Raw genomic sequence first — 26,001 nt, 5'->3', positions numbered from 1 at the left:
AATATAAGCGAGAGTGCGGAAAGTATGGGACAGAAAAAATACAAAGTTAGTGACATATAGTGAAATAAATGGGGGGTGGGGGGGCATAGAGAGAAGCAGAGAGAGAAGTGCTCAGTTCCCACAGCAGTCTAGGCCTATAGCAGCATAATGGTTCAGGGATCACCTGAGCCAGCCCTAACAATCAGCTTTATCGAAGGAATGTTTTAAGTGTGACCTTAGAGATGGTGTCTGCCTCCTGAACTCAGAGAGGGAGCTGGTTAGCTGTAGACGTATTTAGATCCTTTACCTCAGTAAAAGAAAAAAAAATACTCCACCATAAATTGTAGTTGTCATCGAAATGTAGGACAAGCAGAGAAGTACTATCAATCTGTTTCACCCATAGGCGATACAACTAATCCTTTGAAGGTAAAGGGCGTATACCCAATCTATCAAATGGCTAACATGGAGCTCACCTTCAACCGACTGTGCTGTTAGGAACAGGCAAATCATGGAGGACACAGGGAGAACATGCAAACCCCACACAGAAAGGCGCCAAGTCATACCCAACAACAGCCTCTTGCTGTGGCGTGACAGTGAGGCAACTAGCCACTCACAAGTGCTTGATATTAGAGACACTTAAAAGTACTCAAGGAAAACTGCCCAGTTAATAGTGTGACATATTCTTGTGACAAGATAGGAGTTTTTTAATAACAGCTGTTAGTCAGAAGTAGCTAACTTTTCGAAATGGAGTAGGCTAATAAAGTTCCTGAAATAGAACTCCAAATACAGCAGTGGGTTACTTTCCACCACTGTTGAACACACTTTCACAGTTTTATATGGATAAGTTTTGTCATTGTTTTCTGCAAGGATTGAATAAATCAAGTGTTGTCTTATCTTGTTTAAATTGGCACTGTGTTACATATTCAGTGTCAAGGATTTGGCATTGAAGTAACTGCATAAAAATGTGGCTCAGCCGTCCTGCACAGCTCCTCTGGGATGCTTGGTCGCCGCTGAACCAGACCCCTCTGTCAGGGCCTTTATCTATGCATATGGCTTGGTTTCTGTGTCTGTGTGCATTTTTGGCTCTGGCTTTGTTAGCAGTGCACTTAAAACTCAGATTGACCATGCATGGCCCCCAGGAGCCCCCCCACCTTCCTACACTACCCCTGATCGGCAGTTTGATGAGCCTGCGAAGCCAACAACCTCCTCATGTGCTTTTCAAAGGACTTCAAGGGAAATATGGACAGACGTACTCTCTAAAGATGGGCTCCCAGAGTGTCATTGTTGTCAACCAGCACAGACACGCTAGAGAAGTCCTGTTGAAGAAGGGAAAGACATTTGCTGGGAGACCCAGAACTGTGGGTATACCTCCTATTAACGTCTTCTTCTTGTGCTAGTCAGCAGTTGTCATTTATGCTTTTTCCTTCTCTATCTCTGCCCTGTGTGATGAAGGTGACAACTGATGTTCTGACCAGAGATGGGAAAGATATTGCCTTTGGAGACTACAGTGCTACTTGGAGGTTCCACAGGAAAATAGTCCACGGAGCTCTCTGCATGTTTGGAGAGGGCTCTGCATCTATTGAGAAGATCAGTGAGTACACTTCCCTCCACACTCCTTTCAAATTCCTCTCACTCAACATCAAGTTAATATAAATTTATATGTATTTATTATTTTTGCTGCCCTGTATTCATTAAAAAGCTTAAATTACTGGTTCATTTTACGATTAGGTTAACATTGGTTATTTTTCAAAAATGATCAGTTTAGGCATATCACAAATATGATGCATTGTTTTACTATAAACTATCAAACTGTAAACAAAGTAATTACACCAGCCCCAACATCAAATAGTGCATGCACAGTCATTTTTCTCTCTCATAATCTACTCATGTTACCCTGAGAGTGTAGAGTCTTTCTACATTATGTGTACTTTTAGTTTTGACATTTAAAGCACTTTTTGTAGGGGGTTTGAATTACCTTGTTGTATTTCTAATTTTACTTAAGTAAATGATCTAAGTACTTATTCCACCAGGGTTGACAGGATTGGGTGGGGGCTGCATAAAAAACTAAAGAATTCCAATAAATAAATCTTTCAAACATCTCTCAATCATACACATGCGCCTACACCCATATTTTCAGTTAGTAGTCTTTGTACAACAACGGTGCTCTGTATATCAAGCAACATTACATTGGGATAAATATGTTATAAAAAATAACTGAACAAATGTTCAATATACGATTTTTTTTAAACCAAGCATTGTGAACATGTCAGTAAATAAATACGTTCTGTCCCCTTCACCCACTGATCCTGCCTCAGTCTCTGCAGAGGCCCAGTCTTTGTGCTCTGTCCTGTCTGAGGCAGCAGCTGCTGGACTAGCTCTGGATCTGTCTCCTGAACTGACTCGTGCTGTCACTAACGTCATCTGTTCGCTCTGCTTCAACTCCTCCTACCACCGTGGAGACCCAGAGTTTGAGGCAATGCTGGACTACAGCCAGGGCATTGTTGACACTGTGGCAAAGGACAGCCTAGTTGACATCTTCCCGTGGTTACAGGTAGTCAACATGAACACTGAGGAAAAACTTTGACACAAAATATTAATATAGGGATATAAATTAGAGTTTACATACAGGAATAACAGAGACATGATTAAAGGTGCATTCTTAGTATTTTTATACATCAGTGTGTTTCACCATCACTATGCGAGTAAGACCTTCTCTTAATGTGGACTTGTGGGTACACAATTGTGTCAAATTGTATGTTTTTTACAGCAGTTATACTGATTCAAATTAATATAGTTATTTGTTCATGTTGAATACATTTTTTCTAACTGCTTCAACACTGAAGCAACAGTAATTTCAAAAATGAAGGATGGAAACCCAATTTCTTGAGAATTTAGTCATATTTACATTAAAATATCTACAACACACACTTTTATCATATACTATATCATAATGTATTTAAAACCTAGTCAATGTCGGTCTCTTTGTCTGTCACAGATGTTTCCCAATGCAGACCTGTACCTTCTAAAGCGGTGCGTTTCAATCCGAGACAAACTTCTACAGAAGAAATATGATGAACATAAGGTAAAGTTTCCCATTTTAAAATGATACTGTATTCTCTGTGTTATCACTAACAACATGGAGAGGGTTTATAGATAATATATTACAGAGCAATAAATGCACACAATATGCTCTAGAAATTACTACTGGGACGTAATTTGTCAGTGACTGAAGGGAAATTGGAAGACGTGTTAAATTAATTCTGTTTACTTGGCAGTACATGCCTCTTCTATCTGAGATAGGAAAAAAAATCTGTGCAGGAAAACTAGCGAACATATACAACTTACTTTTTAAAAACAACTTAGATACCTGTCTTTGTGTATCAAGTCAGTCACAGGCCAGCCGACTACACAATTCAAAATATATGAAGGATAAGGTTAATAATATATTTTATTATATTTACTTGGTTTAATGGGTCTTTGTAGTTTGTGATTTGTAAGGTTATAGACGTTTTATCAGGATGTTTCTCTATAAATCAACAGGTGTGTAATTGTTATAATGTATCATTACCTGGTTCTTTTTTAAGGCAGAAAAATACTAGATAGGAACTTAAAAATAATATTATGTATAGGCCATCAGTAACCCATTCAACCAATCTAACTCAACATCTATCTGACATGTTTTTGCTCCAAATGATTGCTATCGTGAAAAATACTGTGAATAGTGATATAACTTACTGTAGCAGTATCAAGTCAATGTATCTGTTAAATGAAATACAATTAACAATGAGACAATACATGGTGAACCCTTTAGGCAGATTACAGTGACCATGTGCAGAGAGACCTACTGGACGCTCTGCTGAGAGCCAAACGCAGCGCTGAGAACAACAACACAGCAGAGGTCAGTGCAGAATCTGTGGGCCTCAGTGAAGACCACCTCCTCATGACTGTGGGAGACATCTTTGGAGCCGGAGTGGAAACCACAACCACTGTACTCAAATGGGCTGTCACCTACCTCATCCATAACCCACAAGTAAGGTTTAATCAGCAGCAAGGTGCCATCCACTTATGATGATCTATGTAAATAAACTCATTCAGTCGGAGTTTGGTTTATTGTAAATGTTTTTTTGTCTTCATTCCTTTTTTTTTTACTTTACCAGAAAACTGTTGTGTTTAAGTAGCAGTTCCTCTGAAATCCTCTAGATGGCCCTCTAACTCTACTGAAGTTAAGGGACCAAGGTTTAATTTCCACAATTGAGGAGTTTGATTTTATAGTTGATGTAATCTGAAGTAATATATTTGAGAAATAATAAAGCTAAAAGAGAGGTATTTTGTCTGAGTGACAGATATTCTATCACAGTTAGCCATTGTTGCCATCACCAAATCATTGGATGGTATCTAGATTTCAGAAACCTGTGGGTGAAGTCATAGATGCTAAAACTCAGCAGAGTAACTCAAGAGATGTTGAAACTGATATATTTCATCAAAGTGATCATTAACTTTTGTTAGAGAGACACAGTTGCAGGAAAGATTGAAATTTCTGTAAATGAGGGGTGAAATTCATGCAGAGCTGCCAGAATCTAAACTACATGTCACACCCCTCCGTCTCCCCTTTGAATAGCCACTATCCATTTAAGGTTGAAAATAACAAAGCATATTTGTTTGTGTTTTAAGTGTAACATTCTATGAACCAAAGCTTTTCAAAACCATGACTTAGGACTATGGATCCTTCTGACTATGTTTCTGTGAGTGTAGGTACAGAGACGTATCCAGGAGGAGCTGGACAGTAAGGTGGGATGGGGGCGGTCACCCCAGCTCAGCGACAGAGGCAGTCTACCCTACCTGGAGGCCACCATAAGGGAAGTGTTACGCATCCGCCCTGTGGCTCCTCTTCTCATCCCCCATGTGGCCCTCAGTGACACCAGGTACACTCAACACTGCCAATGAATAATAAATGACCTGGGTGACAGATGTGTTCCAGTAGTGAATCATGGCATCAAGCGATAAGAAGAAGCGCAACTTTTTTGTGATTGTGAATGAGGTGAAGAAAGAAGGATGACTTGTTGGCCACAGCAGTGGTATCACTGATTTTAAAAAATGCACTTAGTGGTAACATTGGTGTGCCAAGGAACTTGTTGTATGCATATGTGTATTTCAATAATCCTATTAAAAATGGCATTTAGAGACAGCTGCAACATCCCCAATCTATGAGATTTAAGGCGATTATTGTATTCCCAAAAGGAGCTCTAAGGAGAGTGGCAAATATCTAACCGTGTTAATCATATCACACAAATACCTGTCGACTAATACTGACCAGAGTGGTCAGTGCGTGTGTTTGTACTGGGATGGTTTGTTTTTGACACTCTGTGTAAAACTGGACTCAGTTCAGCACAATGATAAATCGAAGATAAACAAATATAATCTAAATCAGCTGATGAGTAAGTCATTGTCATGGGACAATACATCTTTTTAGTCACTTTTCACTTGTTTTCTCCTAATCTTCTATCTGCTTATACTCCTCCAGCAGTGCATCCCGCACACAGCATTACACACTGAAATATTTATGTTTATAGCAATTGCACTGATTATTTCACACAGTGGTATCCTAACCTCCAGCCTCGTTTGAAAATTGAAGTTTGAAGGGGAACACAGTTTATTTGTTTTTGATGTGGCCTCCAGTGTGCTCTGTGCGCTCTATATTCCTGACAGTACAGTTGAGTTGCAGTGATTTTACCCACACACACTCACTTTATGAAAACTTAAGTCGTACCTGTTGAAACAAAGTAGCAAAGGTTATTAAAAACTAATAATCTCTTTTTTCTTTATGGAACAGTTGTGTTGCAGGAGCATAAATAAAACTCCTGGTTTAATGTTTTGAGTTTACACATTCAGTCATCAAGTTAGTTTTTATAGACCCCAACTTTTGCGTGTGGTGGAGATACATATAGGGTCTGAAAGGTGTGCAGGCTATAGTCATAAATGAGGCCCCTGATCATAAAAATCAATACAGCATGAAATTCTGGAAGATTTTGCCCATGACCTTGTTCCCATGATTTAAAAAAAAAAAATGTTGACATTCATTCTGAGAGAACTATATTCATATTAGCTTGTCCTCTATCACTGTGCTGCTCTGTAGCATTGGGGACTTCACTGTGAGGAAAGGAACTCGAGTCATCATTAACCTGTGGTCTCTGCACCATGATGAGAAGGAATGGAAAAACCCTGAGCTCTTTGACCCTGGTGAGAGGAATCTTCTGTGTACTATGCCCTATCATTTTTTACCCTGCAACATGACGAGCTTAAGTCAATTGTCATAGTTGGAGCCAGTAGCTCTTGCTATTCTGACCTATGACAGATAATTTATTCTGTTTCATGTTTTACTGAAGTCAATCAAATTAATGGTGACACAAACAAAGAAGCAATATCCTGCCACTGTTAGCGATGTTAAGGACATGCTGTCATCCTTATGACCCTCCTGACATATCTTTTATTATACTAGGATTATGGTCTAAATACAGTAAAACATGTAGGAAATCCTGAGAAGATTAAAATTCTGGGTGAAAAATAGAATATGTTGAGGATCCCTCAAACTTAACTAAAAGTTGAGTTGAATTAGTGTTTCCTAATACAATTTAAGAGAATGACATTTTATCTGTGCTGCTCACAATGCTGAAAAACTGCAATAGCCATGTGTCTTTACAAACAAAAAATCTTAATTTCTCAAGACAATCCCAACTTTACCTATTGGAGCCATTGTCTCTGGAAAAACAAGTTGAGTCTTAGTTCCATTCATCTGGACTGCTGGGGTGAAGGCAGATGTCGAATCATGGACAAATAACACCAAGTATGAATACCTAGATGACTTTTAATAAATGGCCCTGCAAGATGGCATGGTTGCATGATTCTTAGACAATTAAGTATTTCTTACAAATACCCAAAATATGATCACCCAAGAACATCAAACACTGCTGTTGGTATGAGTAATGTTGATTCTAATCCCAGAATTCTCCCTTTGCAGTTCGGTTCTTAAACAATGAAGGCACAGGTCTGATCATTCCGTCGTCCAGCTACCTGCCATTTGGTGCAGGGGTCAGAGTCTGTCTGGGTGAGGCCTTGGCCAAGATGGAGCTCTTCCTCTTCCTTTCTTGGATCCTACAGCACTTCACCCTCTCTGTCCCATCAGGCCACTCTCTGCCCAGTCTGGAAGGCAAGTTCGGTGTGGTCCTCCAGCCAGCCAGGTTTAAGGTGAACGCCACACCTAGAGCAGGGTCAGAAAGAAACAAGTGCCAGGCATGTTAAGACTGGCTTCATGTTCTGGACAGCAATTGCTCTCAGTTGTGAAATGAACATCACACAGTATATCAATCATGCAATGGTGAACTTGACATATCAGAACATCTCTTTGATACATGAAATTTCTCATGTGTCAACTAACTGTTGAACTGGCGAGAAACCTGAAATATTGGCTAGACAAGGGCCTACATATCAACATTTAACAGACCACCAGTCTGTCACTTATAGAGTCGAAGACTAAATATATTGATTATGCAGGTAAGAGTGATATGACCAGTGTCTATTAAGCAGCACTGATTCGAAGCACCTACATACCTACAGTATGATGTACTGACATTGGTCACTCCACCTCAACAGCAAGGTATGATATCTGCACCTATTCTTAAAATATATTTCTTACTGTTTATCCATTAAAATAACATTGTAAAAAATGAGCTGTTGCATTGCTGTTTGGAGAAACAGATTTTTGTTCGCCATATAACTAATAATAACTCGTATATGCAACTATTTAATAAAAACATTTTGGTGAATTGTCCAGTTTACCTCTTTGGCAAAAGTTAATATTCACATTTAAGACCATCTGTTTTCAATGTCTACAAACTGAATGTCAACAAACATTCGTCTACAGAATTATTTCCTTTTTATAAAGTTCCACCTCGTGTAACATCTTTTGGAATAAAATAATGTAAGTTATTCTTTTAATGTATTAAATTACCTACAACAGTTATTTATGTATTTTTTTATTTGGAGAAGGAAGAAAGCAAGCTCACCACACAATTAAGATGGAGGCTATTTGTACTGGGTCATGTGAATAACTTATCAGTCTGGGTTGTGTGAGCCTGATTCTGCAGCTTTAGCCGTGTTTCTGTGCCTCTATAGCTCTATTCATTCAAACACCTTGTCTTGACTGACACACAGAGCTCGACCCATTCACTTGCACCCTCATGTTAATTGGTTCGACATTCAAAATACTAACAAGAAACAATAACAGCCTGAAGTAACCACTTTTCATTGCTTTGCAGACTTAATATTATAAAAGCTCATAACTAACTCAGTCACACAAATGCGAATATAAATAACTGATACATTGTTATTGTATTCGACAACAAACCATTTACCCCTGCTAAATACTATCAGTATCAAATAATAAATCAATCGTCAATTTACTGCTTAAAAGAGTGACTGTAGGATTTAAACTTACACTGAAAAAGATTTGGAAATGACATTTATTTGACAGTAGCTCCATAACAATTTTCACGCAGAAATTCAGGAAATCCTGAAGTAAAGTTTACTTACTAGTAAGACTTGGTAGATAAAGAATACTTAAGTAGATTTTACAGGCAATATTAACCCTTAGGTATAAAATATACTCACATTTCGCTAGTAAATTGTACTTAAACTAAATTTGTATCTAACTTTGAAATAGTTTAAATGAACTAGCTTTTATTTACTTTATATCAAGACATTTCAAGTATTAGTTACATATTATTTTTGATCTGGTGGGCATTACAACATATCTAAAACAGTGCTAGCAGCAGTACTGCAGACATTCATTTGAAAAACATTTCAAATAGGACATATGACCTTTCTTATGCATTTTACCTCTTTAACAGTTTGATAGGTTTATTAATTGTGTGGCTGTATGAGGTATTTTTCTGTAATGAGTGTATTAGCTACAGTAGATAGCGGTCAGCACATCCCCAGTTAGAAGACGCAGAAGCACAGAAGCTAAGTAATGAACTGACCAGGCTGGGGTCAGCAACAAACGTATTTTAGACATTTCAAAAAGGTGCCAGCCTGGTTCCTTAGTTTGTTTGTGTTATAGTGTAACTTCAGTGTTTAAGGGACAGTTCAGATTCCCAAAGTCATCCATGGATGGTAGCGCCATCCTGGTGATGTGCTGGGCGGACTTCACCACGAGCGGTGCAGCTGCCATAACAGACATTGATGCAGCCAGTCAGGATGCTCTCTATGGTGCACCTGTATAAGTTGCAGAGAATCCTAGAGTCCATGTGGAGCTTCCGCAGCCTGCGGAGGAAGAAGAGCCGCTGCCCGGCCGTCTTCCTGATGGAGTCTGTGTGATGGGTCTATGATAGATAGTTAAAATGCGGATGACGCTGTTTTAGTTTTGTCAAGTGTCAAACAGAGAGTTGCATGTTATTAAACTTAATTCCTCTAACATTACAGTGGGGCAAAAAAGTATTTAGTCAGCCACCAATTGTGCAAGTTCTCCCACTTAAAAAGATGAGAGATGCCTGTAATTTCATCATAGGTACTGTTGAGATATCTATGTTTCTCTGTATCTTGTGACTATATTTTACCTATATCCTGTGAATAAATATTAGCTGCATAATCTAGATAATCAATAATGCTTATGCTACAACTGTTTCTTTTCTTGGGATGATATCTATCTTTTTGACTCAGACACAGGGTTTGCACAACAAGCACAGGTTCTCAGGAAGAGAGAGGTCATGCCAGAATTAATACAAAGAGGTGTTTCATGAAACGTGGTAAGAAAAAGATATGAAATCCTCCTCTCTGTCTAATCTGTCTCTCTCCGATGTAGCAGGCTCCCTGTTGGCCAAGGCCACAGTAGTGGGACACCTGGTCAGTTGAAAGTGATGTGCTTGCAAAAAACTGCACTTTGAGGAAACAGTATACATCTGGCCAATAACTGAATTCTCTCAAAGAAAAAGAACCGCCTCTGTGCTGCCCCCTGTGTCTGTATAAATACTGTGGACTTAGGATGTGGGGGGCTTCTTCTCGACATGATCCAGTGAACCTGGTGACGTGTCCGGCAGAACCCCAGAGACTCTCTGTAAGTATTTCATTGTTTTACAATAAATGTTCAATTTCCAGAACTTCATGTATAAGTGTCTAATTATTCCTTCTCAAATCCTGGATCAACAAACACGCTTGTCCAATCGCCGGAGGCGAGGTCAAATTTAGTGCCTGGCGACGACAGTACACTTCAACTATGAGAGACAGAAAGGGGGAAAGAATCCAGGAAATTAACTGTAGGCATGGTCAGCGCCGTGCATCTCGCATTCAAATGATAACACTTCTCTTTTGATTAGTGGATCAGGAACGAAATATTTGATTTGTGTGTGTTAGACCAGCCCCTAGCATTTCGCCAGTGAGGGAGCTTTCACTAACCAGTGACGGGTCGTCGGTCGGTCTTTTTTCTTTTTTTTTGTATTAAAATGTTTTTGTCTGTGACATTGCGCCCCCCCTAGAGAGTGTCCGCGCCCCACAACTTTGAGAACCACTGTGATAATGATTAGAGAAGAGGAAGGAGAAGCTGGAAAGAGAAGCTCTGTGTGTCATGTGTCATTAATTCCTTTTGAACCCTAGCGTCATCAGATTGAAGGCGTCATGTAACAATATAAAAACAACAACAATATCGAACAACAATAACTACAGTAAGAGTAGCCTATTTAAAGAAAGATAGGGAACGAGAGAACAAGACTTGACCATAGTGGTCTGAAGAGTAAATACAAAGTTATGAACAAACATGCTGAGCATGCTAGAAGCAGAGGAGAGCAATTGAAGTCACTACAAACAGTGGAGCATTCAATTGTAGGCAATTATCAGATTTTTAGTAAATGCCTTATATACTATATAACTATGGAATGTCTTATATACTCCAATCCAGAAGGTGGAGGTGATACACCTTAAAGTTGTTGGCCAACCGCCGTCAAACAAGAAGAAGAAGAAGAAGAAGAAGAAGAAGAAGAAGTTCTTCAATTACGTCATCAGCTAGTGCCGCGTTCATGCACGTGACGTTGGCGCTTGACAACCAAAAGTGAATGCAGTGTAATGACCACCACCTTTTTACAAAACAATTTTCGTGTACGAGCAGCAGATCAATTACTTCACAATGTGCCAGGTGGAAGAAAACTATCATGATGGGGTGGACCGTGCGGAGGTGCCCAGGTAGGGAACTAAATTAGGGGACATCTGATCCGCTGTGCTCGTCATGTGTCTCGTTCACTTGTGTTGGTAATAGCAAGTGGTCTGTATTTATACGGGACTTGTCTCGTGTCTCGTCTGGATAACCACTAAAAGCGCTTTGCAGCACAGTTTGACCATTCTCACTTAAATTCATACAGTCCTCACTGACGCTGCTCCTGTATAACTGGTGAGAGCAGTTTATGCCGCGCTCCATTACATCTTCGAGCTCTAAAGGACTTCAAACCCGATTTACCAGAGTTGATATAATTCCAGTTGCACATTAAACAATGTATACGTTATCCAGCCAGCGTTTGTTAGCTAAACCAGTTCATGATAACACATTCTGGGCCACTTTAATTTGACTGTTTCCCTTCTCAGATGACTCAACCCTACTGATCATCGGTAACATCCACCTTTATTAAATATAAAAGCAATGAGTGGAGGATACATGAAAGCTCAGCGCATCCAATCAAAATCCTGTTCGCTTGCTCTAGTCACAAAAACAAAGAATGGGCATCCACCTTGTTGAAGTGGGTGATGTTTTTACATGACTAGTCATATGACTCGTGTTTGCTGTGCATTGTAAGTACACTCTTGCTTTAAGTATGCAACGTTAACCTGTATAGCAAAACAAAACTGTTTCATGAAAATGACAAATCTGAGAAAATCATCTGGAAAGAAGATTAAAAAATATATTACCAGAAAAGCTGGAACATCGGGCCACAGATAAGTCACTGTCTTGAGGAATGGAGGAGCCAGGGATCGAACCAACAACCCATACCCCATACTCTATCATGAGCAGTCTGTCATTGTGGAGGGTCAAGTGGATCCTTGGTCCTGAATGCTGGATTACCACGCAGGCAAAGATGCCAATTGCTGCATGACTCAAGACACTAAACCGACAGTTAACTGACTGCCAGAACCTGTGGGACAGGTGGTGGTACTTTAGCTCAGCAACACTGCTCGGTCTCTGGGCCAATGATAAAGCTGTCATGTGTAATCAGATGTATGCACGAGACTCAATAACAATCTAGAAATAATAGAGCTTCAATACATGTGTGCTAAAATCAGGCTGTGGCTATTTATCTTGGTTTAAACCAAACTTAAAAAAGACAATAAGATTATGACTACAAAGAAAGACCTTTTCTCTACCCCTCAGCCCCAGGCGGCTGTGGCTGAGGGGTTGAGTGATCGTCCTCCAACCTGAACGTCGGCAGTTCGATCCCCAGTCTGACCCATATGCATGCCGAAGTGTCCTTGGGCAAGATGCTGAACCCTTAATGGCCCCCCATAGAATAACAAAGTGCTGCGACTAGTGCACTGTATGAATGTGTGTGTGAATGGGTGAATGTAAAACTGTACTGTAAGGCGCTTTCAGTGGTCATCAAGACTAGAAAAGCGCTTTATAAATACAAAACAATTTACCTACAGCATTAAAAGTAAGAGCTATCTAAACCATGAGATGAAATGCTTATTCTAGATGCTTCCTATTACTGCTGTTGTGTAGCTACTGTAGCTACCTTGCCAGTTTCACCTACAGTTTGTTTATAAATGTCAGCAGAAACATGTCATAACATATGCATGCATGATTAAGATGTTCTCTTCCATTTATTCAGTGTTTTCAAGAAATGTGTTAAATGCAAAGAGGCGAGTGCAGCTGTGGTCATCCGAGCAGGAGATACCTTCTGCAGGTAAGGCATCCAGCACTCTGCACTGTTCAACCCGTGTGAAAAGTAACAAAAATCGAATGTTAGGTCATGTGACACAAACTCAGGATGTGGTTTTGGAGGCTGTGAATAAACTGACTGCAAATGGCCAAAAGCTGTGTTTGTGTATCTGTGTAGATTGCTTTGTGGTTATAGCACAATTCTGAATGTCCTGATGGTACTATATCAGGTGATAGAATACCCTCCATGTTAGAACTCTGGGCTGCCTTATAAAAGAGGGAAGATTATTAGTCTCAATTACAATTTTGTCTTGCTGCAGTTTGAAGAGAATTTACAATTCTTTAGTCATTACTAGTCAATGGTTTGAACCTGCCCAATGTCTTACATTGTAAAATGTTTTTAGACCTGTCCTGCGGAAGATCTCCCCAGAGTTTGGGCCAGACTTTATCTGTGGTTTGCCTTTCACAACGCATATGCACTGCTCAGACATGTTCACAACAGCAACAAATCCTCCAACTTTTTTATTGTGCTGCTGAGATCATTTGAATTTGTTCATAGCACATCGACACAGGCGTCAGCTCTTATCCCCACAGACTTTCTTGACATCTTCGGCGGTGTCTTCTATGTTTTTGGGTCTATCAAATGCTGGAAACTTCTTCAACACCCCACTTTCTCAAAGTGAATTCAGCAGGGGATGCCCTGCTTGATTCTCACATCCATTTCTGCTGACTTTCTGCTAATGGGCTAGGCAAAGAAAGTCTAGAAACTGCTGTGGCTCTCAAACAGACTCTGACACATGATGTGTCAGAGCAAATGAGGAGGATGTCTGGAGTTAAGGTCTGCAAGCAGTTATAGTAATACCAGTGTTCACACAATAAAAATGTTGTGACACGGTTTGTGGGAGGACTGGTTTAAACTCGGGTATTGCTAGAGTTGCCAGCTGTGTTGTTGGAGCTAGGGGATTTCTGAAAGAGATTATTTTACAACCTTAACGGCTTTCAATGGCTTTTGAAGATGTTACTGTGTTTATCTGACTCCAATAATTTCTCTGTTGTGTTAGGGAATGTTTCAAAGAATACTTCATTCACAAGTTCAGAGCCATGCTGGGAAAAAATAGGATAATTTTCCCTGGAGACAAGGTACGCAAAAAAGAGACACTGATCTCCGCTTAGAAATCTACAATTACATTGCTTTGTATGGTAAGGCATGCAGGTGATGACAGGGACTTCTTTGTCCATTCAAGTGCACCGCTGTAAACTCAAAAATCTGTACTTTAATGGCCATGAAGGTTGCTATGCTAATTTCCCTTTCTTGTGAAGTCTCTGTCCAGAAGTGTGCAGTATATGAATAGCAATTATCATTATACTACTATACTATTCAAGATACTGAGCAGAACCCTCAAGCTTCCCCACCTTTGATAGAGTACAGAAGCTTTACCTAGGGATATGTATTCACCTCCACCATGGGCTGGGAGTGAGAGAGAGTTTTTATGTGCATATTTGTAAAACAAATAAAGGGGACTGTCAATGTAACAGTTCAATCTAGATTTTTAAATCATAATTCACTTTACAATAATTTAGTACATGTTACCAGTCAGGTAGACAAAGTATTCAAATAAAATGTACAATAAATTTAGATTAGTCTATATGATTATTTGAGTGCAAAGTTTTTCTTTGCTGCTGGACCCCTCTTGCTGGCTTTTCTATCGTTTTAAGTGTGAATTCTCAACTCTGTTCTCTGCTGATACAACATGACCAAGTTCACTGCCTGCAATTAATCTTTTGAATTTGTTAGACACAATTATTTTGACTAAGCCAAAAACTGTCGGACAGCTCCATAACTGTGTGTCCTCTAATTGTAGGTGCTGTTGGCTGTATCTGGAGGTTCTTCGTCCTGTTCAATGCTCAGTCAAGTACAAGAGGTTAATCTTTTTTCTCTCTGTCCATCTTTTTGTGTGAACTTGAGAGTGCACAGGTGTTAGTAATAGTTGTGGTAGATTTCCCTGGTAGATAATCCACATGTCTATAGATGTCGGTGCTGGATACTGGCCTGCAGACATCTCTGCAACTAAAGAAAACACGTGCAAATGGGGAAAATAACTTCCTTATTTGATTCATGCATGGCATTTAGAATGTGCTGCAATTTCTCACAACCAAATGCTCACAGCACAACTTAATTATCAAAACGCGGGTTTCTAAGGGACACTAAAAACTGATGAATGTGTCTGGGACATGCTTTTTTCTGCCATTGTTTCTGTGACAATTGTTGAAATTGGCTAATGCATACAGGTTAACGGATACACAAAAAAAGTCTTCTAGTAAAATAGAAATACAGGAAAATAAGCGTTTCTAAAAAGAAAAACCATACATCCATGAAAAAATATTCTGCTTATTTTCTTGAGGGTTGCAGGGGGAGTTAGATTCAATTCCAGCTGACTTTGTGCAAGGTACACCCTAGACAGGTCTGTATGTCACTGGGCCAACATACAGACTTTAACAATCATTCACACCTAAATTCACTGAAGATTCGTATTAACCTAACCCCAATCAGCATGTCTTTGGACTGTGGGAGGAAGTAATACCCAGAGAAAACCCACGCAGGCACAGGAGAACAGGTACAGAAAATTCACTGCTGGATCAGAAACCCCCTTGCTGTGACGCACCATTGCAAACCACTGTGCTGCCCCATTTTTTAAAATGGAAATTGATACATTTAATATTTCTCACCTAGTCTATTTAGGGCCCGAGCACCGAATGGTGAGAGGCCCTATGGAATCTGTAAGGATTTTTCTTATTATTATTTCCCTTTAGGGGACTTTTTGAGGGTCTAGACATGCTCAAAAAGTTATGAAACTTGCAGGAAATTCAAGGTGTACGGATATTTTAGTATTCTGGAATAATTTGAATTGGGCGTGGCAAAATGGCTCAACAGCGCCCCCTGGAACACAGCCCCTAGGTTGCGCTTTGTCAGATCTTCACAAAAAACGTGTATCATGACCAGACGCACAAAAAACTCTCAAAGGGCATTATGAAAAACACAACAGGAAGACCGCCATTTTGAATTTAGTGGCCATTTTGGCCATATTCCACATTTTTTCTTTGATATACTTGTCGTAGAGCTTTCATCTGATCAACTTCAAATTCAGATGAGTGTCGTCACAACAAGATTGACAAAAAAAATGATTAAGGGATTTTTTTTTCGTCACACCATGTGACCGTGGCATGGCGTCAAAGTTTGATTAAACGCCATCAAAACACGGGCATCTGTATCGCGGACATACATTGTCCAATCAAGTCCAAACTACACATGTAAGACAAGAGTCCCGGCCTGATGACATCTATACAGACATCATGACTTGAAATCACAGCGCCCCCTGGTGGCAACAAGAAATGTCTTTTTTTTCGCATGTCTTACAGTTGGATGTATTTCTCCTCATCCATTGACCTCAACCATGTCAAACTGTATCAAATGGGTCTCAAGACATTGATAATGAAGGCATAAGATAACTTTAACTTTTCGTCAAACGCCTTATTAATGGCGTGGCATCAAAGTTCATCAACTCGCCGTGAAACACGAAATTGCTGTAACTTCAGTGTTAATGGTTCTATCTCACTCAAACTACATGTGTGTAGCAAAATCCCCCCCCCCTGAAGATATTCAAATGGTTTTAAGGAATGGGCGTGGCAAAACAGCTGACTAGCGCCCCCTAATGGGCAGCCCCGGCACTACGATTGGCCGACATGTACAAAAATCGTTTTGGGCATGTGTCTTTTCATAACAAACAAATAAGTCTCTTGGATAGATATGCTAGACCAAACAGGAAGCCTGCCCTTTTGAATTTAGTGGCCATTTTAGCCATATTCCACATTTTTTCTTTGATGTACTTCTGATGTACAGCTTTCATCTGATCAACTTCAAATTCAGATGAGTGTCATCAAAACAAGATTAAGAAAAAAAGTGACTAAGGGATTTTTTTCCCATCACACCGTGTGACCGTGGAGTGGCGTCAAAGTTTGATTAAACGTCAAAACACGAGCATCTCTATCTCGAACATACATGGTCCAATCGAGTCCAAACTACACATGTAAGACAAGGGTCCCGGCCTGATGACATCTACACAGAAATCATGATTTGAAATCACAGCGCCCCCTGGTGGCTACAGGAAGTGACATGTTTTATATTTTGATGAACTGCTCCTGGCTGCTTTACAATATACAGCTCAAATGACCTCAGTAAAGTCATTGGATCAAGGTCAGAATTGAGACATTTCCTCAAACCATGTAAACATTGATGTTTGGCGAAGGATGATCCTTCGCCAGACGAGGCAATGTCCACTGTGCATTGTCCTATTACTACCACACTTCTGTCACATGATAATAGTACAAGCCTGAACAGCTCTGTGTCAATATTTCCTCAGTGTAATAGTGCCACCTACTGATTCGCCAGGAAACAGGAAGTACTTTGTTAATCCACTCTGCATTATCCAACCGGCTCCAAACTACTGACCTATAATCACAATACTGATCTGAACAGCTCCACCTATAAATATTAGTTCAGGGTCATAGCGCCACCTACTAATCAGTGTGAAAATTACGTTGTGGTAAAATTGTCCAATTGACACAAAATTGCTCACGCTATATCAGAGCGGCTACTTGAACAGATCTATATGTCTGTGTGTAATAATAGTGATGGCGCCACCTACTGGCAAACCTACTGCCGCAGAGCGCAAAATGGATGCAATGCGGAGACATGCACTTAGTCATCGATCGCTCTCTCCACCGACCGCAACAGGCTTCAACGTGCGGGTGCTCGGGCCCGCCAGTGCTACAACGTAGCCCTAGTTGATTCTGTGTTTTTAATAACTTGATCCATTTCCTAACCACTGCCCGTTGCTAAGCTGTGATCCAGTTTTGATTGCTTTCTAGACCTAAACTTTTAATATATTTATAAAACACTCCTTTATTTATTTTAGATTTGTGTTGCTTAAATCTTTGATTCATTCCTTTTTTTATCTGCCCTTTATTTGTCTGAAATGTTCCTTCTAGGGACTGAGTCAAAATGCCCACAAGAAGTTGAGGTTCTTACCTGGAATCGTCTACATTGATGGTAATGAAATTAGGAGTATCATTCTTTTATTACTTTTGTCATTTCTGAAATGATTGTGGCCAAAACATTTTCCACTGATTGTGTGTGTGGTTATTCCTAGAGGGTGGTGTTGTAGGTCAGTCTGTTGATGAAAGAGTGAGGACGGTGGCTGAGCTGCAAGCTGTGTTCAGAGCTACGGGTTTCCCCTTTTATGTGGTGCCCCTTGAACAGGTACGTGAAGGCAGAGGATGGTTTGACTTCTCACAGTCTGTTACACCCCTCAGGATAACAGTCATTAAATTCATAATGAATCTAAAGCCCCTTCACACATGCAATTTGTGACCTAACTGCATTAAAGTCACAAGGACAATCTGAAGTTGAACCTTTAACACAATACTTATAATGTAAACATTAACAAAACTCAGTGTTGAATGTGTCCTCCTACGTCCACTTAGGTTCTAGACCTTCCCAGTTCAGTCGTTGTGATGGCCCCATCATCATCAGAGCAACCAGCCAGTGCATACAAAGAAGCTGTGGATCAGTTCCTGAAAAGTAGCAGTGGCAGCTGTTTGAATCCAAAAGACCAGGACCCAACGTCACTGCCAGTGGTTCCAGAGGCCCACACACAGTTCCTGCAGCAGCTCATTGTATCAGCTAAGACACTGACGGCCAGACATGACCTGCTGAACACATTAAGGTCAGACAGTTATGAGATCCTGCACGACTTGACTCCAGACATTCTTGATGGGGCTTCTGTGTTTAGTTTCAGGTTAAACCAAAGATGTTCATCGGTGATAAAGCACCAGTCTTGGCTTTTTTTTTGTCATTTTTGTAAAAACAATAGAAGAAATTAAACACACTCGTTTATTTTGTACTTACATTACCCAATTACCCAAGTCCCTTATTCTTTTTCTCCATTGAAACATTATTAACCACTTTACTGAAATAAAAACCCAGTCAAAACTCAAAACTAAGTTCTCTGACACAAAGGAGGCCAAGAGAAGAAGTATTGGCAGAAAATATATTTAATATTTTGCATTTATCCTGACTAGTAAAAATGATGTGGTAGAAACACAAAATGAATGCTCAGTCAGTGCTTTTTTAATAGCTCTTTGTCATTCCACTCTGACCCCACAATGTGTTAATTTCAAAGGCAGCATTTGCTGGTGCACACAGCTCGTACTGAGGGCTACAGAAAAGTGATGCTCGGAGACAACTGCACCAGACTGGCAATTAAACTCCTCACCAGTATATCACTAGGCAGAGGAGCACAGCTGGCTCAGGACACGGTGTGTATGTGTTTAGGTGACAGATTGTGATATTGATGTGTTAAACATTTGTGTTATAATTGTGTGTGTGGTTTTTAACAGGGTTTCTTAGACTCCAGGTATGGTGACATAATATTAGTGAGGCCAATGAGGGACTACTCAGCCAAAGAAATCGCTTACTACAACCATTTGTTCAACGTGGTCTCTGTTTTCATACCAAGCCTGGACACTAAGGTAAGATCAGCCAAGGGCAGGTGATGTTAACAGTAATATCAGTGCTCTGTACAATGACTGTAGGCAAGGTCTTTTCTTAAATGGTGGGATGTTAGTGAGCGTCCAACACCAATTTTTATATCACTGCTTCCATCTACTCTCAGAAAACACTTTCATTTGGATGACTGGTAGTTATTCCTTATTAAATCATCATGCAAATCAAGGAGGGCTGACAGTTCAAAACTTTTAATTCAAGTTTAAAGAATTTTAGATATAAAATTAAATAATTCATTCCAATATCTGGTCTTCTTCCTGATAGAGATCTTGCCCCACATATGTCAGCCTCTGTCAGTCTTGCTAAATGTGAAGTCAAGTCAAGTTTGACACACAACTCAAGAATATTGAAAGTGCAGAAAAAGCCCCTAACCACAATTTGAAACAAATGCCCACAGCAAAGGCTCTGACTACAGAGGAACAAATCCCTGTGATTCCATAAACTCACGAACATGTGTATATCCCCTAACTGTTGTGTTCCCTGTGCATTTGTGTGTCTTACAGACAACAGAAAAAGCCAGTATACAGCGGCTGACGGAGGGTTTTGTCACTAAACTACAGGTAGACTTCCCCTCTACTGTCAGCACCATCTATAGGTCAGTGGAAACTCTAAACATCATGTATTCTGCAGAAATTACTCAGTGTAAGTGGTTGGACATAATCATAATAACTAGATATTGGATTCTTGGTATTTTTGAAACAGTATACAGTATGAACCACTGCTTATTTTTGTTTTATTAGGATGCAGTTAATTAACAAATTTCTATACATACAAATCCGCTTTGGAAGTATGAGATCATTACAAACTGGCTGTCTGTTTCGTAGGACCAGTGAGAAGCTGCAGACGGCATGTAAGAGCTCCTCCACAGAAGACAGCTCTGACAGGTGTCTGCTCTGTGTGTGCACTCTGGATACTTCTGGTGGTGAGTTTGAAGAAAGAAGAAGTTAATTTCATTGCTCTTCAAGTAAACATTCTTGGTAACTGCACATAGTGAGTTCATGAAATGCTTTTTTAGCTTTTGAAATTGTGTAGCTTCTTCCCGATCTCTATGGCTTGGAGTGAGCTTCCCTCAAAATAGCAGTCTGTTTCCATAAAAATAATGTGTAATAAGTAGGGCTGTCAAACGATTACAATTTTTAATCAGATTAATCACAGGGTAGCTGTAATTAATCTGATTAATCAGCATTTCTGAATGCCCTAAAAAGTCTAAATTTTCTCTGTATATTTTTGTGGCAACAGAAAGATAAATGAAGAATATATTCATTAACTTTTTTTTTTATTTATTGATGAAAGGTCCAAATGATAGTTATTAAGATTTAAAAAAATTATTAAAATCAAACTAAAACATACCAAACAACCCTTTTCTATGCCTCTTAGCAAACATAGGATGATGTTATTCAGAACTGTTTTAGTCCTAAACAATTGGGACTTCTAAGCCTTTACTCTCTTTTTTTTTTGTGAAAATAGGATGGTTGAATAAATCTTTTTTCTTTCCTTTTTCAAATCAAACAACCAAATCTTTATACAATTAAATGTGAATGTGAAATGTGAATGTGATCTAAGCTGTAGAAGCAGTATTGTGCCAGTTCACACTTAAAAAGAACTAGTTCCAAGTTCAGTTCATGCAGATGAAAATGAACTAGTTCTCCTTCATAGTTCATTTTTGATTGGGATGATTTAGATGACAAACGTACTATCATGTGTTTGGTTATGAATCGATGGTGTCGGATCATGTCTACTTTAAGCTCCGCTCATTTTAACACTGAGTCCTGACTGTGAGCGTCATGTCTCTTGTTGTACTGAGCATAAAATGTTGACGAGTCCTTTCAGGATGTTTAAATGCAGCCTCATCAAATATTGAGTGACTCAAACAAACACTAAGTTATTTCATGTACTGATCAGGTCATGATAACTAGTGATAAGTGTTTATTAGTACAAGTGAGAGCAGAGTGGAGGAGGACACAGAAACTCCAGTTCGGGACAAACCAACTGCAGCTTCTGCTCTGATCATGACGCAGCAGCGCTGATTACTGAGCAGCTGTGACCAGAGAAACTCTGTATTTCACTGTTCTTCTATAAAGTCACTGACCGGCTGCTTCACGTGAACGAACTCTGATTTTACTGTGTGTCACTCTGCATGAGCTTGTGGGGTAGGGTATCAGTACATGGAGCGGGTCATTATTTTAAAGCGTTAAATAAATAATTTACACGTTAATTCCACAAAATCATCATCCCACGTGAATTTTGAATCTCCTAATAATAAGCCAAATTTAGTAAACATTGTCGTCCCATTTTTAAGGTTATCAGAGATGATGATGCTATTTTGACCTGGTTCTGCGCCTTCCCTCCATTGAAGTCTAGTTTAAGATCGTTATTTTTCCCACTGTGAAGCTTCAGGTTCTGATGATTGTACAGGAACATTTAAACATTGACAACTGCAGTTAAACTTTCAGATGGTTATTCCTGTGTGAACAACAGGTTTAGCCCCCTTATGTAGATCGTCTCTAAGCTACATGCAATCAATTAACATTCAGTCATGTATAGTAAACATAACTTAAGAATTTCTCCATTTATTGACCTATAATAATTTTATGTCAGGCATCTACAGAGTATTCACTCAACCACAGAAATACTTCCCAAAAGGCCATTTGTTATTGTTCACTTAACAGGATGCAATACGTGCAGACTGTATATAAAACATCTGTGAGCCTGCAAAAGACAGACGGAGTGGGTGTACAAAGACGTGTTGATCACTAGTATGCAGAGAAAGGACTGTCACAGATTCTCTAACAAGCTGTTTTTAAACCGGGTAGTGGCACCCTCAGCAGTGAAGGATTGTTTGGCATTCATTTGTTTTGTCCTCTCCTTTCTTTTCTCCCCTTTGTTTCCCTCATTTCTTTCAGAGAATGCTTCATCCTTTAAGGCCACACTGACCTCAGAGCAGCTCTCCCAGACTAAATATCCTGCCAGGACTAAGAGCGATCGACTTCACCCTGGTACAGTATACATTATGTAATATTACAATATACAATATTTGTATATGTCCTATGTCCTTTTTCCCATGACTAAGACCTGACGAAAACCGATCTTTGAAAATAAAACTATGACTAAATCTGTTTTAACTTTCGTTGACGAGATAAGATAAAAATGTTGGTGGTTGACTAACTCACAATTAGTTTTTTCTAAACTTGCATGCACCTAACATCATTGGTTGTATGTTTCCGGGTTCTTTATCCATACTCCACGCCCTCCCTGACATGCCCTAACAACTCGCCTTGTTTAGGAACACAGGGGAAAATTACTACGCTTTTATTTAGGGGGCACGGGTGTGAGTTGCCGCAAACAATACAAACAATGGTCCGTGCTTTCCTCACCACCTTCTGAGCCCTCAGAAAAAAGTTCAGTCCTTGCGTTAATCCATTATAGTGGCAATAATCTCATTTTCGTGGAGAAAATTCGATGTAGGTCTTCAGGACCGCAGTTTCCTCGAACATGGCTGGTTGCTCCGCCGGTCCACACCAACAAAAACAACACCTTGCCAAGACGTCACTTCCCCCCACTTCAATCACATTTGGACGTTAAACTAGAATAAAATGTAATTAGTTTGCGTCGACTAAAACTAAGAAGGATAGAAATGACTAAATGTGACTAAAACTAATATGTATTTTCGTCTAAAGACTAAATCGAAAATAGCTGCCAAAATTAAGACTGATACATTTCTGCCTTTGTCCTCCGGGGTAGAGTCATTTTCAAAATTCTTAATAAAGCCTTCAAACAGAATACTGACAAAGTTTAAATAAATGAGCAGGCGTCATCGGTAGGGTAGAGAATACAGATTTGGACTGAAGTGTCATTTTCATCTTAATTAGAGCCCTCTCCAGCTCAAGTTATATTATATACTGCAGCAGTTTTCTGTGTTGGGGCCTTCTGAGTCATTCAGAGGGCAAATGCAGGGTATGAGGGCAGTACAGTAAAATCGACAGCTGAATTTCGACCCACAGTTGTCAGTCATTAAAAATTGGTTTCTTGTGTTTCCGTTAAAGCTCCAGTGGAGCTTGAGTCAAGTGTTCCCTCTGGATCGTGCTGTTCCTCTGGAGGAGGAGAGGATTGTGGGGAGGTAGAGAGTGGTGAAGGCTGCTGTTCTGCCAAGTAAGTCTTTAAGGATTTATGTATCTTAGTCGGGCAGTGATTGTCATCAAGCAAATTACAAACATGGTTCTAAGCAGAACTTTTACAGGAAGTCTTTTTAGAACTTTGCTGCTGTGCAAAGGTGAACTTTACCTGGTCGTTTCTTAAAGACCTGCCCCGACTTATACTTTAGGAGTCGAATACATAACTGATGAGACCAGAATTAACAATAATGCTAACACATTTGTAAATTAGCCCCCTGCTTAGTTGAGGCTCATTAGAATTTCAAGAGTTTTGTAAGGTCATACTCCTCTTATTGGTTCCCATCCAGTCATTTCATTTGTGGGGTGCAACAGCAAACAATGTGTTGCAGCAACAGCAAGCAGACTTCCATTGTTTCAGTGACCAGATAAATCCTCCTATCTACCTTAAGACAGACCCTTAAACTCATCAAGGCATCTTCTTCTTTACACTCTACCTCTAAGACCATCACTTGTTGTATTTTTGCTATGATCTTTCATTACAGGGAACCTGAGAAAACCAATCTGAAGACCCTGTTGTGTTACAGCTGTCACCTGACCATCAAAGATATGGTGAGTTAAAACTTATGGACATACTGAATGGGTGTTATCATTTCCACTTGTAGTCCAACAATTGTCCTTTTCGTTTTTGTTCATGAGTGCAACATTTTTCATTGGAAAATTGGAAAAACAAATTGTCTCATACTGCATGTTGTCTCTCAAATTTTAAGTTTATTTTATTACTGTTATTTTAAGTTTTTAGTGATGAAGCCTTTCATGTTATTAGTGGTAGCCTCTTCCTTCTGAAGTATAAATGCTCCAGATACCACAAAAAACTCATGGGTGAACACTAAAACACATGTATCGAACTTTATAAAACGTTTAGGGCATTGATAAGCTGATGACATTGCTACTGATAAGCGAGGACAGGCCAGGATAAATATATATATTATGGTTAAGGTATACAGAAAAGCATGGTTGATGTTTATGATATTTTATATTTAAGTCATGCATATCATTGACAGCCAGGGCATAACAGCACCCTTACCCTCCAGTGCATGAATGTGTATATGAGAGAGAGCAGTCCTAGTCACCACAGGCTAGTATTGCAGTCAATGTTTCTGTAAGATATTTATAATAAAGCGAAAGCTGTTTTGCCATTTTTGGACCAGCCAACCTGCTCCCGTCCAATATGTGCGAGTCTATTCACGGAACCTGCAGGCTTTTGGTCAAAATGCACATCTCTACACAACAATATATCAAATTCAGGCATTTCCCAGCTTACTCCCCCTGCTATTGCTTTTTCTTTAACAGTCATCAGTGGAGCATCTCCCCCAGTACATCCTGTTAGAGGCTCAAAGGAGAAAAAGGAGGTGAGGAGAATATGTGGTTTATTTAAAAAAAAAAATTTAAGATTACCCTTCATCCTTGAATCCACTTGTTGTTTACTTAAGCCAAAAATAACTTTCTTTAGTTAACTTGCTTTTTGCTTGGGGAAATATAATTTGTCTGAAACCCACATTCTCACAATTACTGCTCTTGTAATCCTTGAGAAATTCTGCACATTTATTGAATGATAAAGATTTTGAGTGCTGTTAAGTCAATGAAGGTTGATAATCATCCAAGTCAAGAAAAGCTTTATATATCTACAACCATATCCAGATGCCCTTGGATCCATTTTTCTTGGCTAATTGAACTAAACTAAAGGCAGGAATATAACCCTTCTGTCATGCTTGGAACTAAATTGCTATGCTAATATGTGCAGGTCTAAGATGAGGGAGGAGATCAGCGAGTTCCTGCTGGATGACGGTGAGGGAGGCAATTAGCAGGAGGAAGTTCTGATGCCAAATGTTCACATCCAGCAGTGCACTCTGACAAAGTTACATCTTTTCAACCTTCAGGCAGTCCATGTCTTTAAAATATAAATATTTCAATGTTCAACTTCTGGTTTGACAGTTTAAATGCATAAAAAATTACAGTACAATTGTTTTCCCCATGATGCTAAGTCTTATTTGTCAATTCATACATATATTTGTTTCATTAACTTGTGTTTGTGTGAAGACTTTAAACAGAATACCATTACTAGTAGTTACCAATAAAGATTAACTGTGGGACAAATATATACTCCAGTCCATTACTTAGTGTTGTAAGGCTTATTTTGTTTGTCCTTCCACATAAAAACTTAAGGCAGACTTGACCCATTGGCTCTGTCCATCCATGGTGGTGATATTCCTCAGGGACTCCAATAAGGATAGGTTAGGCAGATTCTTCAATGGTAGCTTCAGTTATTGATCTGTATGGCATCTTCTACAGATTATACCGTATGTGGAAGCAGACGTGAT

The 26,001-nt window shown here is 39.5% G+C and overlaps 2 protein-coding genes and 1 long non-coding RNA gene across 3 annotated transcripts; 2 read left to right on the top strand and 1 right to left on the bottom strand.

Annotated features, from left to right (window-relative positions):
* Positions 1 to 716: 716 nt before the first annotated feature.
* Positions 717 to 7,930, top strand: LOC133966116 (steroid 17-alpha-hydroxylase/17,20 lyase). Its single transcript, XM_062400877.1, has 8 exons — positions 717 to 1,337; positions 1,432 to 1,570; positions 2,295 to 2,530; positions 2,975 to 3,061; positions 3,791 to 4,009; positions 4,732 to 4,901; positions 6,113 to 6,216; positions 6,995 to 7,930. The coding sequence occupies exons 1-8, from the start codon at positions 942 to 944 to the stop codon at positions 7,273 to 7,275; spliced, it is 1,632 nt and encodes a 543-aa protein (XP_062256861.1). The 5' UTR covers positions 717 to 941; the 3' UTR covers positions 7,276 to 7,930.
* LOC133966118 (uncharacterized) lies at positions 6,822 to 12,057 on the bottom strand. Its single transcript, XR_009923922.1, has 2 exons — positions 11,923 to 12,057; positions 6,822 to 7,234 (listed from the first exon to the last, which is right to left on the bottom strand). It is a non-coding gene; the product is annotated as an uncharacterized LOC133966118 (long non-coding RNA).
* Positions 10,926 to 25,796, top strand: ctu2 (cytosolic thiouridylase subunit 2 homolog (S. pombe)). Its single transcript, XM_062400878.1, has 16 exons — positions 10,926 to 11,205; positions 12,840 to 12,914; positions 13,951 to 14,029; positions 14,752 to 14,811; positions 17,936 to 17,996; positions 18,097 to 18,206; positions 18,431 to 18,672; positions 19,129 to 19,264; positions 19,346 to 19,477; positions 20,015 to 20,106; positions 20,336 to 20,433; positions 22,415 to 22,507; positions 23,555 to 23,660; positions 24,166 to 24,232; positions 24,974 to 25,032; positions 25,425 to 25,796. Exons 1-16 carry the CDS (start codon positions 11,150 to 11,152, stop codon positions 25,483 to 25,485), a joined length of 1,527 nt encoding a protein of 508 aa, XP_062256862.1. The 5' UTR covers positions 10,926 to 11,149; the 3' UTR covers positions 25,486 to 25,796.
* The last annotated feature ends 205 nt before the right edge of the window (positions 25,797 to 26,001 follow it).

The sequence above is a fragment of the Platichthys flesus genome, chromosome 12 (assembly GCF_949316205.1).
Source record: "Platichthys flesus chromosome 12, fPlaFle2.1, whole genome shotgun sequence".
Classification (NCBI taxonomy): domain Eukaryota; kingdom Metazoa; phylum Chordata; class Actinopteri; order Pleuronectiformes; family Pleuronectidae; genus Platichthys; species Platichthys flesus.
This window is presented reverse-complemented; position numbering and strand designations above follow the sequence as displayed.

Excerpts from the sequence above, each read along its gene's own strand:
- LOC133966116 (XM_062400877.1), top strand. The coding sequence starts at position 942 with ATGTGGCTCAGCCGTCCTGCACAGCTCCTCTGGGATGCTTGGTCGCCG. Across the intron at positions 1,338-1,431 it reads TTGCTGGGAGACCCAGAACT|GTGACAACTGATGTTCTGAC; the intron begins GTGGGTATACCT and ends TGTGTGATGAAG. Across the intron at positions 3,062-3,790 it reads AGAAATATGATGAACATAAG|GCAGATTACAGTGACCATGT; the intron begins GTAAAGTTTCCC and ends TGAACCCTTTAG.
- ctu2 (XM_062400878.1), top strand. The coding sequence starts at position 11,150 with ATGTGCCAGGTGGAAGAAAACTATCATGATGGGGTGGACCGTGCGGAG. Across the intron at positions 14,030-14,751 it reads TAATTTTCCCTGGAGACAAG|GTGCTGTTGGCTGTATCTGG; the intron begins GTACGCAAAAAA and ends CTCTAATTGTAG. Across the intron at positions 14,812-17,935 it reads TGCTCAGTCAAGTACAAGAG|GGACTGAGTCAAAATGCCCA; the intron begins GTTAATCTTTTT and ends TGTTCCTTCTAG.